Genomic DNA, 16,328 nt, shown 5'->3' with positions numbered 1-16,328 from the left:
TGTTTGACATGCCTTTCATCTAACGTAATCAGCTTACAGTGATGCTAGACGGAGGCCTTGATGTGGTTTGTACTCTCTCATGCTCTTAAGCTCGGTTGCTATCTTTTTCCCCGCATCCTCTCATCCCTGCTCATTTCCAGTCCGCGGTCTCCCAGCATGCTCTTCTCTATGTGTGAGCAGCACCAGCACTGTATGCGCGGGTTTAGTGTGTCTGTGTGGGGGCAGGTCAGAAAGTCAAAGCTTGGCTTTGTCTAGAGAAAGACTGCTACACTTGCATTCTTATGAGGAAAAATCTCTGTTCAAATTCTCAGCCTACCATGCGCAACCATTTATCTACCATATAGAGCAAAGGTAAAGTATGTCATTATGTGGACTTGCAGGCACAGTTGGTTTAAAACATGATCTCCTGATTGAGTATAATGACACATTAGCAATCATGAGTGGGATTAGTCATTGTGGAGGCACATTCCCAGAGCAGTTTGTGTGGTCGATAACATCTATTCACCATGCAAGCCTCTAAAACAAGCATTGTGTGCTTGTAAATGGTATTTTTCAGTGTGTGCATGTCTAATTCAGGAGCTGATGTATGATCCTCTCAGGTTGTTTGCATTGTAAGATAAATGTGCTTTATGAAAATATATGTCATCTAGCGTCCTGGGGACAAAGTTAATGATGTTTATAAAATTAGCCTTCAGCTAGAAATTTTAATTATATTCTCTGACTCTTGGGGTTGTCAAAAACATAGGGTCAATAGCATGCCACTGTTTTTGATTAAGTTGTTCAAAAATACATTAAAAAACTCATTCATACAGACTGTGACTTGAATGCAGCTCTTTTATAATGAGTTTTTCATTTCGAATTAAAATTCTCTTTTTGTGGGGCTGAAATGTTTAATTGTGATGAAAAAAATTCTCATTAAAAGCATGAAATACTATAAAGTAATTTTTTTTATATATAAATGTCAGTGTGGCATAACCAACCATTTTGGTTACTGACAACCGAAGCCATTTTGCTGTTGTCAATAAATCCATAAAACAGGAAATTATATCACAGAGAAGACCCCAGTAGCCCCTTAAAACTGTGTGTCAAAGTCAGTAATTGAGATATTTTTTATGACATGGCAAGGTTAGTTCAGATTTTCAGGTGTCAAATGGAATAACCTCCAAAAAACATGATGATCATGATGTTGTTTTTGATATTTGGAAGATAGATAGATGACTAGCGAACAACTGTTGTGGTTCAATTTAATGCTGCCTCGTAATAGTGCGCACCACTCTTGTAAATTCTACATTTTTACGATCATTGCAATGATTTTCCCCCTTATTTCATCTGTACATCCTCTGCTTTCACACATTTACAGTTACGCCCAGCAACATTCATAACAGCTGAAGTCAGCGTGTTGCTGTTTCCTCGCAGGGTGACATTTATGCTTGAGTTATGGAGATGTAGATGCTCCTGGAGGGAGATCAATGGAGGTTTTCACTGGCTGGTGACATTCACTCTGGCAGAATTGACTCAGAAATAATGTTCAAAAACCAACAAACAGACTCCTTTGGGGTTTCCTCCCCATATCGACAGGGGTTTTGGGTTCCATCCATCTGTGAGTCTAATCAAGCTCACGCAGCTGCTGACTTTATTATGAGAAAACAGCTCTTTTCTAATCAGCACAACTTATCAGTATACACAGAAAACAATGAACCCTTTAGCTAAACGAGCAGGGGCAATGAGTTGAACCAAATAGACTCTGGAAATGGTTTCCTGGGTTTCCTTTTTGTCTTGGTTCAGTATCTTGAATTTCCCATGTGGCTGGCATCAAATCTTTAAAAAGACATTTGGAGTTTGTAAACTAGATATTCCTTTAATGGATTTTCATGAGCTGTGTTCAGTTTTCTGACTCATTTCTGTCATTTTACTTCTGATTGACAGAAATTCTGATTACAAACTCTTACACATTGTTCATAAAGCGACTCTAATGCCGTTGTTTGAATTTCAGAGAGAAATTTTCCATGACAGCTTATTGTTGTGGTGTAACTGATTTTATATTCTCTCTCCAGCACATTAGAACAAAATAAAATGCAATTGCTGCTTCATGATGACTAAAAGTCTAGCTAGCTAGTTCCAAAAGGGGGTTTTCACAGTCATGCCTTATGCTGGGTTCAGACTACACAATATTTTTGTCTGTTACAATAGTCACTGTGTCAGATTATGTGATTTTGACTCCCAAATTGTTGTCATGGACAAGAAACATGTCAGACTACTCGTTGCTTCCCGACCAATCATCGCTAACCGTCTTTAACGACGAGCGTGATGTCATCAAGAAGGCGGAACTAGCGGCTGACTTCACAAGAGTGTAAAAAACAAAAGTTGTAATGCTAATTCCTGTACTCACCAGGTTAAAGTGCTTTTGCTATATCGTTCATCAGAATTGATCTTTTTTCACTCTGGTGTGATAGTCCTGCGAGGAAACAAAGGCAGGAGTATTGATTCATAGCTCCACAAACTTTTCCTCCATTGCATAATTCCACCTAGCAGCACCAATATGTGACGGAACCCGTAATGGAGGAACATGCTAGTCTTTCTGTCGGGACATTGTGAGGACGCAGGACGTTGGTTGTTGTCCACTATGACACACTATACAAGATTAAATGATCGATTATTGCATCCCAACGCCCATTGTCGCTTACAAATCATCACTACACCCTACGCCCTACGGATTGTGCCAAAATTGGGCTGATATTGTGTAGTCTGAACCCGGGATTAGAAGAATCATTTGGGAAATCTTTTGGTGACATCTTAGTTCTTAAAAGAAATATTTTCTTTCTTAGTTTGAAGAACATTTTAATAATCTAAAGAACTATTTTCCACTATAAAGAACCTTTGCGCAATGGAAAGTTTCCATGGATTTTAAAGGTTCTTCATGGATCCATCAATACCAATAAAGATCTCTTTATCTGTAATATGTACTATCTGTAAATCTATTCTCGGTATTTACTGTAATCATCTTCCTGCACTTTCGTTCTTTCTTGTCCAGTACAGCTATCATGTTTTACCAGTACTATCTGCTGTAGCTCTTTGTTTTCGGACTGTTCTGTTCTCCCCATTCAGTACTCCAACACACACTCCCTCCCTCAGTCTTTCTGTTTGTATTCAGTTCTCCCGTCTCTTACTGCTCTGCTGAAAAGAAAACCGACAACCGCATGCCTTTTGTGTTGTTTCAAACAACTTTTCTTTTAAAGGCAAAGACAGTGAAAGCTGTTAGATAAGTGGCATCACTGGAGGCCTGTGGACTAAATGTGTATGAGGATGTTTTTGTTCTCTGATGCAGGTCTTTTGTTGAAATGCACCTATTTGAATGCAGTCTGGACAGCACATTTCCTGGTTCCAGTTAATTCATCTGTAAACATCAGTCATGTTTGCTGTTGCAGCCGTATGATTAGTATGCAGCTGTTTCAGTAATTAAAGATTCAACTTACAAGTACATTTTTTCACGAGTGAAATGACTCACACATGGGTTGCTGCCTTAATGTTTGTGCTCTCATGTCAATTTTGTTAATTTAGCAAAGCACCACAGGCTACAGTTTATATGTACATTGAAATGTAAAATATAATGTTAGATTTACAAGTGAAATATTGGTACCATAGCTGTCTATTTAGCTTAGCCTGGCAAGCCAGACCTACATCAAGATGTTGGGTCTGCAACTCACCATAGACACAGCTCAATCCGAGGGGCGGGATAAACGGCTGTCTTTCAAATTCCCTCTGCACGCAATAGGACAGCGCTTCGACCAACCAGAGCGTTTTACCAACAGCGGAGCTAGTTGATAGATTCAACTTTTGCCATATCTGGCCGGCAAAACTACGAACACTATGATCTTCCTTTTTTTAAGAATGACTTAAGTGCCGTTCTATGCTCTTTTCTCAAAGAAAACTTAACTCCAAGTCCTCCAGAGTCGCGGACAAAGCCGATTCGAAAGACTGTTCTCCAGCAGCCGTCATTCTTTGTTTTTAAGTGGCAGGTAACCGTCGCAACTCTGTCGTCATATGTTAAGCCCGCCCCGCCTACTCTATACACGACGTGATTGGCCTGACCCAATTTAGGTTTTTGCAGCTCGAAAGTCAATGGAGAGTTGCTAGACTGCCCTGGCTGCAAAATACATTTTGATGCCGCTAGGGTGCGTCTAGATTTCTAGGCTATATTTAGCTGTCACTGAAAACCTAATGGTTTAGTTATTGGTAACTGAATAATGTTACAGCTTGCTATAGTTACTCAGATGCCATTAAGTACAATAATGTGGAAGAATCACATAAACCTGAACACATACCAGAATTAGATGCAATTTAAATGTCACTTATGGCTCACATTGTAAAACAGAAAAAGAACAACATTAAAAACCTGCTAATGGTAAGGTGACTCTTCTGCTCAGCAAGGCTGCATTTATTTGATCAAAAGTTCAGTAACTGTGTCAAATATTATCACAAATGTAAATAACTGTTTTCTATTTTAATATAAAATATTTTATAATGTTTTTATATAAATGTTTTTTTGAAAAAGATTTTTACACTACATGTGTGGGCACAGTGTGAAAGAAAGTGTGATGTTTAGTCATTTTTGTGGAGAGACGAGGAGGTAATGATTCTCTCTGCAGTGATGATGATCTTCATTATAAAGCCATATAGTTACACTCTCTTTAAATCGGTTTGTGCAGTGAGAGAGTCCTTAAATGTGCTTTTTATGCGTGTGAGTGTGTGTGGATGATTCAGGATGGAGGACAGACTCTATGATGGGGAAAATATCAAGGGGAGAAATAAACAGCTGACATCTATATTTTCCTCCTTCCATCCTGAAGTCAGTCTACCTGCAGCCCTGAGTACAGTCTTCCCTCAATCTATCAATCACTGTTCTCTGCATGTGCCCATTAATTCTTCCCCTGGAACTAATATTCCTTCTCCTGCTGTCATTCTCTCACCCTATTCATTCTGCGATTTCTTTCATTCTCTGCTGAGAGTCTGGCATTTGCCCTCTATACACAGTCAGCACTGCACAATGCTCTGTTCTTGGAAGTCTAATTTATGAAATTCAATAGGCACAATGTGTGATAAAGAAAGAGAAGAAAACAGGTAAAGAAGGAATAAAAGGAAAGAATAAATTAAATTAAAGATTGGAACCTTGTGAGACTCTTTCAGTGAGATTCTGCTTTTATTGTAAGAGAAAATGGCCGACTGTTATCTTCAGTTGCATTGTAACTTATCTTAACTATTATGAAAGAGGTGTTTTAAGGTGCAGTGTATTGTTCCTACACAAGGTCCAGGAACAAATGAGAACAGATGACGGAGATGTGGCAAACATATCTCAGTGGACTAGACAAGGACAGCTGCCTTGGTTGTGGAAGCATTTGTCCTGTTCATTTTATTCATATGTGTCCGTTAAATCTTTCAGTATTCTATGAACCAACTAAACCAATGCATATTTGAGTAAATGAAAATTCACCTGTTATCCAAATGCATGTTATGGATCTTATTCTGAATGATTTAGTCATGCATGATTTATGTTTTAAAGAGGACCTATATATTAAAATTCTTGAGTATTCAATGTTGCTGTTTGAGCATTAAAATTGCCAGCAGAGTTACAAAGCACAAACTTTGAAGGTAGTTTTTCTCTATATCAAAGAAACGCCTCGATTATAGTCTTGCGTTTTCTTCTGGGAATGTACGACACAATATTCCTCATTTGACTAAATCCCGCCCAAGGTATACAGAAGGTATACACAGAAAAAAGATTGGGTCGCGTAAGTTGTTTGTTGAACAACTCGCGGTTATGGTAAGGTGTATGACATTTCCAAAACACGCTTGAATCGGTTGGCCAATCCCAACACACTGGTCCAGTCAACCAATCAGAGCACATTGCACTTTTCAGAAGGAGGGGCTTTATATAAATAGGAACTGAATGGGGCGTTACTAGGTGCTTCTCAATAGTAAAATTATCGCTGCTCTCCCTGCTCTTATCCATGCTAGGCTGCATGGATGCACAGGGAGTGCCCAGAACAGAACCATACCGCCAATCCAAAGTATATACTAATGGTCATTCGTATTTGGTGATAGTGGTCCTGACAGAAATGGCGTTTTTGGTCATTTCTGGAGCTTGACAGACTATGGTCACTGTAACATTTCCAGAATGGTTTCTTTTTGTGTATCACGGTGGAAAGAAACCTGCGTTGTCTTTAATGTTATATCTAGCTCAGCTATAGCCTGCAATAACTCACGGCTGTGGCCATTATTCCTGTTTCCATGGTAACATTGACTTCTTGATTGGTGGATTTTGCTTCAAGAATTTGGGTAGTGTAGTACTTCATCTGGCTATTAAAAATGAAGTCGAAATCACACTGAGTTGTTGCTTCTACAGAGGCATATACAGTCACTTCAAAACCTCAGAGCTCGGGAAGTTTTCAAAGGGTTTCACATTCTTGCCAAAAAAATTCTCTTTGGAATTTTTCAGTTGGATTTCTACTTCTGGAACCCCACTAACTTATAATTCAAAATTCATTTAGAGTTTAAATGATTTAGCTTGTGACGAACAAAAAAAAAAAAAACTATTAAATTTGGACAGATATAATGAAATATGTTCGTATAAGAAGTATTGTATTTTCTATATGTGGACATTATAAGGGTGAAGGGTGAAGCTGAAGACTCTTCCTCTCAGGCATGGTCATTTAATTGGAGCTCTCTTTCCTTTCAAGATACTGTTTTTCCCCTCTTTCCTGCTTGTTCCACTTTTCCATTATCTTGTGACTGCCTTCTCCACACTTTCACAGATTTCAGCTGTCCTCTGCCGCTCATGTAGACGCCCACATTTCACATATACACATAGATGTTCACATATACAGTCATTCATGAGAATTTGCGTTTTCCGGGGACATTAGCAGCACAGACGGTTTGCAATGAGGAATAGTTGAGCAGAGTTCAACTATATGCAAAGCAGCATGTACAGTTACAACGACTGCCTCATATAGTTGTGTATATACTGCAGTTAATTGGGAACTGACTGCAGTTGCTTTGATCAAGTTGTCTCTTCCTTCCTTGAGGCACAAACCCACATGACTTTTTTTTTTTCACTACATCAAACTTAAATTATAGCACTGAAAGCATTTGGTTAACAGCCACTGACCAACCTCTGAGTTGAGACTGTCTAGTGGTCACTGGTCAGGCTGATGTAATATTATTTTAGCAGCTTGTGTGTGTTGCATTTGAAGGCATACACACATACATACTCATATACATTAGATGAAATGTCTCTACCAATGTTAAAACCATTGAGTCAGAAGGGCAGAGAGAGTAATTAGTGTCATTATAAGTATAGAGGAGATTGATTTCATATTATTTTAATTTAGCTGCGGATACTTAATGTGAACTGATTAGCATTTTTAGCTTTCACTACAGCATTATGACCTCTTTTTTATATAGGACTGTAATAATGCATGAGTTAGCTTTAGAGAATGGGATACAGTTGAAAGGAAGGTCACATTTCTTTGTGGTCATGATTCCAGAGGCAGACAAAACTCCACATTCCTCGACTCTTCTGCACCAGGAATGTTTGCTCTCTGTCTTCGCTGTATATCCCTCTCCTTGGCAATCCCACCGGGCCCTCAGCCTGCCAGAACAGCCCTCTGGGTAAACAACAGCAACACTGTTCAGATGTGCTTGGAGGGAAATACTCCTTTCCCACTGACCTAGTGATCTGTGACCATTTCAACCACAACTCTTGACACTTGAGGCTGACCACACACACACTGCAACTACTTTTTAGTTGGTATTTTTGCCATTCTTGTTTTCCTCTAAAAATTCCTAAACTTTCCTACATTTAATTTTGAACATTAGGAAGATTGTTTCAGATATATTAAGTTTGTTTCTGCCAAAAAAAAAAAAATCATGAAGAAAAAATATTTATTAGCATAAATCTAATAAAATGTAGTGAGGTTTAGACTTCAGGAAAACGAGAAGTAGCCATTTGCCAATTTGGAAAGAACAATAAACAGTTCAAGATATACTACCATTCAAAGATTGCTAAGAATCTTTTGAATATGTTTTTGAAAAAAGTCTCACCAAGGCTGCTTTCTTTTGTTTGACCCAAAATACAGTAAAAACTAATATTGTTTAATATTATTACAATTTAAAATAACTGTTTTAGATTTTACATATTTTACCTGCTAAAAAAACATTCCTATTATCAATGCTGAAAACAGTTGTGCTGATTAAAGTGCCTCGATTATGCTTTAATATGAATATCACATTTCATGCAGTGTGTAATATAGCTTTATGTGAATGTTTTAGGTCTGCAAAGCTTTAAATTTCAAAGAGCACAACAAATGAACTGCTGAAATGAGTCGTCAGCAACTTCTTTTTACATACCTACGAAACAATGTAACATATTTGCATAACGCCATATGGTCTTCGTTGGCTGCCTGCGAACAACGTCTACTTTGACCCTCAAACACTGTAGTGGTAGCTGAGGCCTGGAAGAGTTTGGTTTATGTTGTCGACATGTCGAGAAGACGCTGTTTTCAGCGCTGTGAATCCAATTGTCATGCATTTCAAAAGGATGAAGACTTGGGCTTGAATTGATACTGTAAAAATGACGGCATTTTTACCGTTCGTATCACAGTGTATCAGGCGCTGAGGAAGCTCTGAAGATAAAATTCAGATATGGTAAATGGGCGTTTCATTTCCAACACGTGCTGTAAGCAGTAGACCAATCACAACAGACTGGGCCATCTGACCAATCAGAGCAGAGTAGCTCTTGGAAAGGAGGGGTTTAGTGGGACCGAATCTTTTATCAAACTGTTTCAGACACTGAGAGAAAAGAGGTGATGCTGCAATGTATATTATGAAAAAATGTTAATGTTTTTTGACCTTTGATGCATGTAAACCTATTGTAGGAAACTTCCAAAACAAAATTAGGAACCTTTAAAATAGCATAGGGGCACTTTAATATGCAGAAGCCGTTAATTTTTTCAGTATTCTTTGTTAAATAGAAAGTATAAAAGAAAAGCATTTAGTTGAAATAGAAATCTTTTTTAACGTTCTAAATGTTTTTACTATTACTTCTGATTAATTTTAATGTATCCTTGTTAAAAAAATACATATATATATATATATATATATATATATATATATATATATATAAATGTATTAAAATGTAGTGTATGTAAAAAACGTTCTCTGAAAACCCTTATTATCTTGCACACTTTTTCTTCTTAGGTAACTTTATTTGAGATATTTTTACTGTATGGAAAACAAGACAAAAAAATTAATTAGGCTCAGATGATTGTATTTGTACAATAATTTTACAACATTAAAGGCACACTATGCAAGATTTGTACCTTAATATAACCGCTTCGAAATAATTTGGTAAACGATGGTAACGATGGTAAACAAACTCGTTGTAGGGTGAATCACCCCGATAGCAAAGCGGGGGGGGGGGGGGACACCGCTGGCAAAACTAGCAATGCAAGTTTGAGAGGTGGCGCCCCGACAAATCTCGCGAGAATCATGACTTGCTTTACGTCACGACGTCACGTACATCAACAACATATGAAGCAGCCTCTACGGAAGACATTAGCACGCATTTTCAGACGTGAATCATGGCAGAGTCGACAAAGAAAGCGAAGAAAGCGCGGTCGGAAGAGTCAAGGAAAACAAAACGACAGTAACGTTAAACTCCATAGCGACTCTAGGGGTAAAACGGAAACTGCATAGTGTGCCTTTTAATACCGCCAATAAAGGAAACAGCTTTGAGACAGAGAGATCGAAAGATGGATAACAACACGATTGTTTAAGAGTCGGACAGCATCATGTGTGCAATGAAATCTTGGAGGTCATAGTTCAGCGTCAGGCATCTTATAGCCAATCTCTCATTTACTCTCTCCTACAGTAAGTTGAATAGCTCTCTTCAAGCCCTCCTGCCTGGTTGTCATGGAAACATATCTGCTTTTTTATATGATTTAGCTTAAGTACTTTACAATGTTCATTCGTTTAAATGTCAGTGTAGCTTCCCTGTAGAGAAAGAGATTCATTTATGCATGAGGCCTGGTTTTGTTCTCTCTCCTTTAATGTACCTCTGTTACCGCTGGTCCACAATTGCATCTTCCTCTATTGTCAGGACAAAACTCTCTCAAATGAATATCCCATAAACTTGTAATATGGCAGTGTTGTGTCAGCATGTCCTCTGATGACCTCAATCGGAGCAGCACTGACCAAATTCCTCTAAGAATGCAGGCCTCGGGATAGAAAATCTCACTCTGGAAAGTTTGCTTACATTGTATGACTCACGCATGAGCTGGAAGGGGGGAAGGGTCTGTCCGTGTGTGTGTGTGTGTGTGTGTGCTTGTAAGTGTGTGTATTAGAGTAAGTCCAGGGTGGAACCAGCAATCATGGTTCATGGGAAAGGAAAGAACAGGCAAGATTGCAGATGTGACGACAACCTTCTTGAACACACACACACACACACACACACACACACACACACACACACACACACATACACACACAGGCTGCATTTGATTATGGTTGGACTCTATGTAGGTTTGGGAAAGCAGCAGGAGGGGTTTTTCAGGAAACCTAAATCGTTACTCCAGGCTCAACTTGGCAGCACGTGATTGGCTAGCTCTCTGTTCACATGACTTTGCTGTGGTGTGGAGTCTGGGGTCCTGGATAGCCGGGGGATATTAGAGGAACACAGAAAAAAAAGGAAGAGTAAAAGGGAGTTGGTCTGAATTTTTCAGACGTGAGGCACACTCACTGACCTCACTCATAAATCAGAGAGAAAGTTAGGTAGAGCTAAAAAAAGAGCAAAATGTAAAAAAAAAAAAAAAACAGCGCTGTCTAATCTACATGAATTTAGAGTCTATTTTTAAACATGCAATTGAACTTTATCATATAGGACGTGTTCTTGCGTATTGATGCGTTTTTAGGAGTGTTGAGTTAAACGTTTTAGAAACATGCTGAAGCCATTTCATTGTGCTTTGTCTATAGTTTTAAACGAAAAAACATTCCGCGTCAACGACCCACAAACCTGATATCATTGCTCCATCTGCTGGTAGAAGAGAGTATATCACTTTTGATGGACCTCAAGTTCTTTGTATTCAATGATGTTTTGTGGATGATGATTTAACCCTAAGATGCTTATACTACCATTCAAAAGTGTGGGGTCAGCAAGATTTGTTTAATGCATGTACTTGATCAGAAATACAGTGAAAACACTAATATTGTTATAAATGTTGGAAAAAGTTGCTTAATATATTTGTGGAAACTGCTACAGTTTTCTGGATTATTTTATTAATAGATATTTCAAAAGAACAGCATCTATTTGAAAGAGAAATAACCCCCTCCATCTGTTAATCTGTCGGCAGTATCATGCTTATTTTCTAATTTATGTTTGTAAAAATTTTCTATAATTTTTATGTTCACATTTGAATTTAATAAGAAATATAGGCTATTGTGAATTACATGATACTTAGAGGGATAGTTCACCCAAAAATGAAAATACTGTCATCATTTATTCACCCTCAAGTTGTTCCAAACCTGTATGAGTTTCTTCTGTTGAACATGAAAGAAAATATTTGAAAGAATATTGATATCTCTTTAATACAGTCAACATGGAGCATATACACGTAAGAGTAGCCTGAAGCATGAATAAATCAATAAGTCTCTATACCAATGTACTTAGCTTTATTTCAGTTTTACAGAGCGATTTATTCATGCGTACTAACACCCTGCGTGTCTACACCGGACACGACCGCTGTTATATTTTTAATGCATCTGTACCTTGTGGGACACACATTATAGAGAGGTTGTCCTAGTTTTCAAGGAGAACCGCTAGTTGTCAGGGAAACTGGTGGCAGGAGGCTCTCCCGAGTGTTTAGAGTGGAGAGAGTCCACTCTTTTAGAGATAGTTATCAATCTTCTGTCCCCAGAGGAAACACTGTGTGTGTGAGAGAAAGAGCAAGTATAAGTGTGTTTGTTTGCGGTAAAAGTGAATTTGTGTCTTGTAGCCCACGCTAGTTTCTGTTTCCAGAGTTTTTTTAGCCTGCCCTAGTTTCATGAGCTATTCAAATAGAGATGTCAAACCACAAAACATCCTTCACAAACAGTCTTTTGTGAGAAGTGAGCATTATGCATGATAAATATATGTTTTAAATGCCAACTGAATAATTCCAGAATCCGACATTTAAAAATACGAAATAGTGTTTTTGCAGCAGATGCCTTTTTAGCCGCCCTCTGGTGGTGAGAGTCTGTATGTGCACAAACGTACTTTGTTTCTGCCCACCCTTACAAAAAACAAGTATACTTTTAATTTTAAGTATACTAAAGTAAAGTTCAAGTATCTATATTTTTTAGGTATACGCAATGTAGTAAGTATACTAATATCAATGTACTAGAAGTATACTTGTAAGTTTCAATACTACTTGGGACCAAATTGGCCAACTTTTTACTGTATATAAGTATACGTTTAAGTGTACATTAAGTGTAACAGTAGTAAACTTTGAGTACACAACTAGTTTAGAACTACGTTTTTCACTTGTACTGCAGCTATACTACAAGTGAACTTATTGGTATACTTATAGTTTACTAGTCAAATCATTGTAACATTTTTTTTTTGTTTGTTTGTTTATGAAAGTACACTTTGTAGTGTACTCTCAGTAAACTACTAGTTTAGTAGTTTTATACTACAAGTATACTTGTAAGATTTCTTTAAGCAAACTTAACCATACTTCTAGTCTACTTATTTATATATTATTTTGCACTAAATATGTGACCCTGGACCACAAAACCAGTCTAATGTGTAATTTTTTTAAAATTGAGATTTTAGTCTGAGGGTACAGAAAAATCGAAATATTGAGAAAATCGCCTTTAAAGTTGTCCATTTCTATTGGCGATTGTGCTGCATCCATTCACAAAAATAAATGTTTTATATATTTAAGGTGGGAAATTTACAAAATATCTTCATGGAACATGATCTTTACTTAATATCCTAATGATTTTTGGCATAAAAGTAAAATCTATAATTTTGACCCATACAATGTTTTGTTGGCTATTGCCACAAATATACCCGTGCAACATAAGACTGGTTTTGTGATCCAGGGTCACATATACTACTATTTATGTATTAATTTTTATACTTGAACTGGACTTTTAGTAGATTTGAAGTAAATTCCTACACTACCAGAGGGCAACTCAAAAATTCAGATACTCAGAATAAGGAACATCTCTGTTTTCTTTAAAAATCAATACTTTCAAACAATGTAAGTTTATAAGACAGTGTGTGTTATGTGAACTATGTGAAAAGGTATTTAAAAGGCTGTTCAATCCAAAGGAGAAACACAATTACAGCCATGTATACTTTGAATACTTAATTATACTTTTAAGTATATCTCGAACAAAATATTTAGTACATGTATAGGGCAAATATACTTAGAATTTCTTGTGCAAGTATGTTTCCAAGAAGGACATAAAGTATATTTCTGAGAAATACATAAAACAATACTCAAAGTATACTTTCTTATTTTTAGTTTAAAAGAAGTATGCTGATAGCACACTTGAATAAAGTTATTTTTTGTAAGGGCAGGACCTATTCAGAGTTTTGCAGCTGTGTGTCTGTTTTATTAATGTTGTTTATTTCTGTGTGTTTGTCGGCAGGAGGCTCAGAGCAAATCAAAGGTGTGTGCGAATGTGTTCTGTGGCGCTGGAAGAGAGTGTGCCGTGAACGAGAAAGGAGACCCCAGCTGTCTGTGCATTGAGGTAAGAAAACCTTCTATAGGAAATATGCAGGGATTTGACCAGTGAATTTCCTTGACCTCTACATTTCTTTGGATGACTGGATGAGGATTTTTAAACATTTTATAGAGATTGCAGAATTTCTAGCTGATGAAATATTTAGGTCTGAGTAAAACTAGAAAAGTTTGTATGACTTTTTGGTAAGTTCTGTGACTTTTCCAGGTTTAGAAAATTCCAGGTTTTTATAATGATCATTTTTTTGGTTTTCTATGATTTTGAGAACACTGAATATCCCTTGCAAAAAAAAAAAATACAAGTTTGCATACTTAAAGGCAGGGTAGGTAGGATTTTTCTTAAAAAAAAAAACATTCCAAATTTGTTTAAACTGTCTTTATATACCAATACATTATTAAAATGTAAGTACTCTGAAAAAGAGAGAATAAAAATGTAGTGTCTGTAGACCTCTCACGACTGTTGTAAACACAGCTAATTATTTCCATTCACTCCACCCCCTCCCTTCTGAGCTCCTTCCAAAGCCACGCCCCCAAAACACATGAACGCGCGACGCCAAACGCTCAGGCTCAGCTGGAAGACGCATTTATTTACCTGAGACGAGTGGAGAGGAAGGAGCGCAGTGCATGCAGTGACATCATGTCAGAAACACATGTAACAAAATACCTAACTTTATCACTATAAATATAAACAAATAAGATTTTTTTTAGTACTCACTATCAAGCTAGCATATCGATACTGGTAAAGTTTAAAATATACTTTGTTTGATTCGGTAACAAGCTATATTTATAGGTAACGAGCTATATTTATAAGGCAAAGCTAAAAACAGGTTGCATTGATACACGTTTTTCCTTTATCATCAGTTAAACTGTGATGAAGGTGAATTTCGTGTAAGATTCATAACATATACGGTGTTTTGCGAGTTTCCATGATGAAAACATTGTTGACTCTAATGAAGACTACACTCCGGAGACAAGTACCGCATCGTCGGTTCGAGGACAGGTCCGGGGTCGAGGGCGAAACAGAGGAGGTCGTTCAAGAGTGTGGGCAACCAGGGTCCGAGGAAGTAGTTTTTGCCTTGTTTGCCTTCGCTGACTGCATATGCAGGTGCTTTGAATTTTGAATGCTCTTTCTCTGCCATAATTTTACTCTTCGTAGGTTTCGCGCCTCTCTTGCACTCCTCAAATCAAACGGGTGCGCGCTCATATGGGCAGATCTAGCGACAGGGGTGGTAGCCATTGGTTGCGAGAAAGAGTGACAGTCGCCCAAACCAATCAATTGTTTCGTCCCGAATGGAAATAATGAGCTGTGTTTATTGCAGATTAAAAGGTCTACAGTCACTCGATTTTTATACTCTCTTTTTCAGAGCACTTACATTTTAATTATGTATTGGTATATAAAGACAGTTTAAACAAATTTGAAAAAAAGTTTTTTATAAAAATCCTACCTACCCTACCTTTAAAAAAAGAGCACTTGTTGCAGACATTGCTTTTTTGACCCAGCTAAGTAGAACTTCGGAACATCTTTATATATAATTTCATAAATACATCTATTGTATGGTAAATATGATTAAAGTGCACTGCCAAATATATTGACAAGCATTTATGGCAAATTAAAATATTCTTTAAATTTGGTGCATTTAAAATATATTAACTTTAAGTGTAATAGTGAATAGCACACTACAGTTAAAATGATAATCAGGTAGTTTACATGTGCTTTAGTATGTTAGTCAGACACATCAAAATAAGTGTACTTTTTAAAAGCACAACAAAAGAGTATTAAAACATGATGATTTAAAATGCATTTTTTTAAGTTTGCTTTTTTAAAAGTGTGTTAAGAAACAGTCATAAAAGTCTACTCTCTTTAAATTTATTTAATTCATATTACGTTATCTGCAAGTACAGTTTTATAGAGCAATGTAAAGATTTGAAGTACACATTCAATATAATACAAGCACCCTTTTTTCATAAGGGATGAAACCTCTTCATTAGAAACTTTACACTTCCCTGAAGTTTTTCCAATACAAATACTATATTGGTCTGGGTTTCTGGTACTTTATTGTTACGATTATTGTTAGACTTAGTCACAATTGTTCAGAACAATATCCTGAAAAATGCTTGAGACATTGGCTGTTGTGTTTTTTAACAGTATGTTATTTTCTCCTGCAGCAATGCAAACCTCATAAGCGCTCAGTGTGTGGCAGTAATGGAAAAACTTACCGTAACCACTGCGAACTGCACCGTGACGCCTGTCTTACTGGACTCATGATCCAAGTGGCCCATGACGGACACTGCAAAGGTGTGTGGAGGAGACCAACATGCAGGAGAATAGGAATGAACTACAGGCATATAGGCTGATTAGGAATGAAGTGAAGGGTGATATTGACCAGAAATTACATTCCCTGTGATTTTGCAAGGATTTAAAAGTCAATTCTAAACTAAGATTTTACTATAAAAATACACATTATAATAAAAATGCAATATGATCTTTAATAAACAATTAAGCCCCAATGTAGTTATCATCTTTAGGAGAGTTTTAGTACAATTTGT

At 37.1% G+C, this 16,328-nt stretch overlaps 1 protein-coding gene across 1 annotated transcript in view; it reads left to right on the top strand.

Annotated features, from left to right (window-relative positions):
* Positions 1-16,328, top strand: part of fstl1b (follistatin-like 1b) — a 48,490-nt gene that overhangs the window by 15,095 nt on the left and 17,067 nt on the right. Inside the window, exons 3-4 of the mRNA XM_081368832.1 lie at positions 13,690-13,791; positions 15,948-16,077. Of these exons, the coding sequence (XP_081224958.1) occupies positions 13,690-13,791; positions 15,948-16,077 (232 nt within the window). The remainder of the gene's footprint in view (positions 1-13,689; positions 13,792-15,947; positions 16,078-16,328) is intronic.

Source organism: Scardinius erythrophthalmus (genome assembly GCF_964197995.2).
Source record: "Scardinius erythrophthalmus genome assembly, chromosome: 6".
Taxonomy (NCBI): domain Eukaryota; kingdom Metazoa; phylum Chordata; class Actinopteri; order Cypriniformes; family Leuciscidae; genus Scardinius; species Scardinius erythrophthalmus.
Note: the sequence above shows the minus strand (reverse complement) of the source record. Positions and strands in the feature narration are given on the sequence as shown.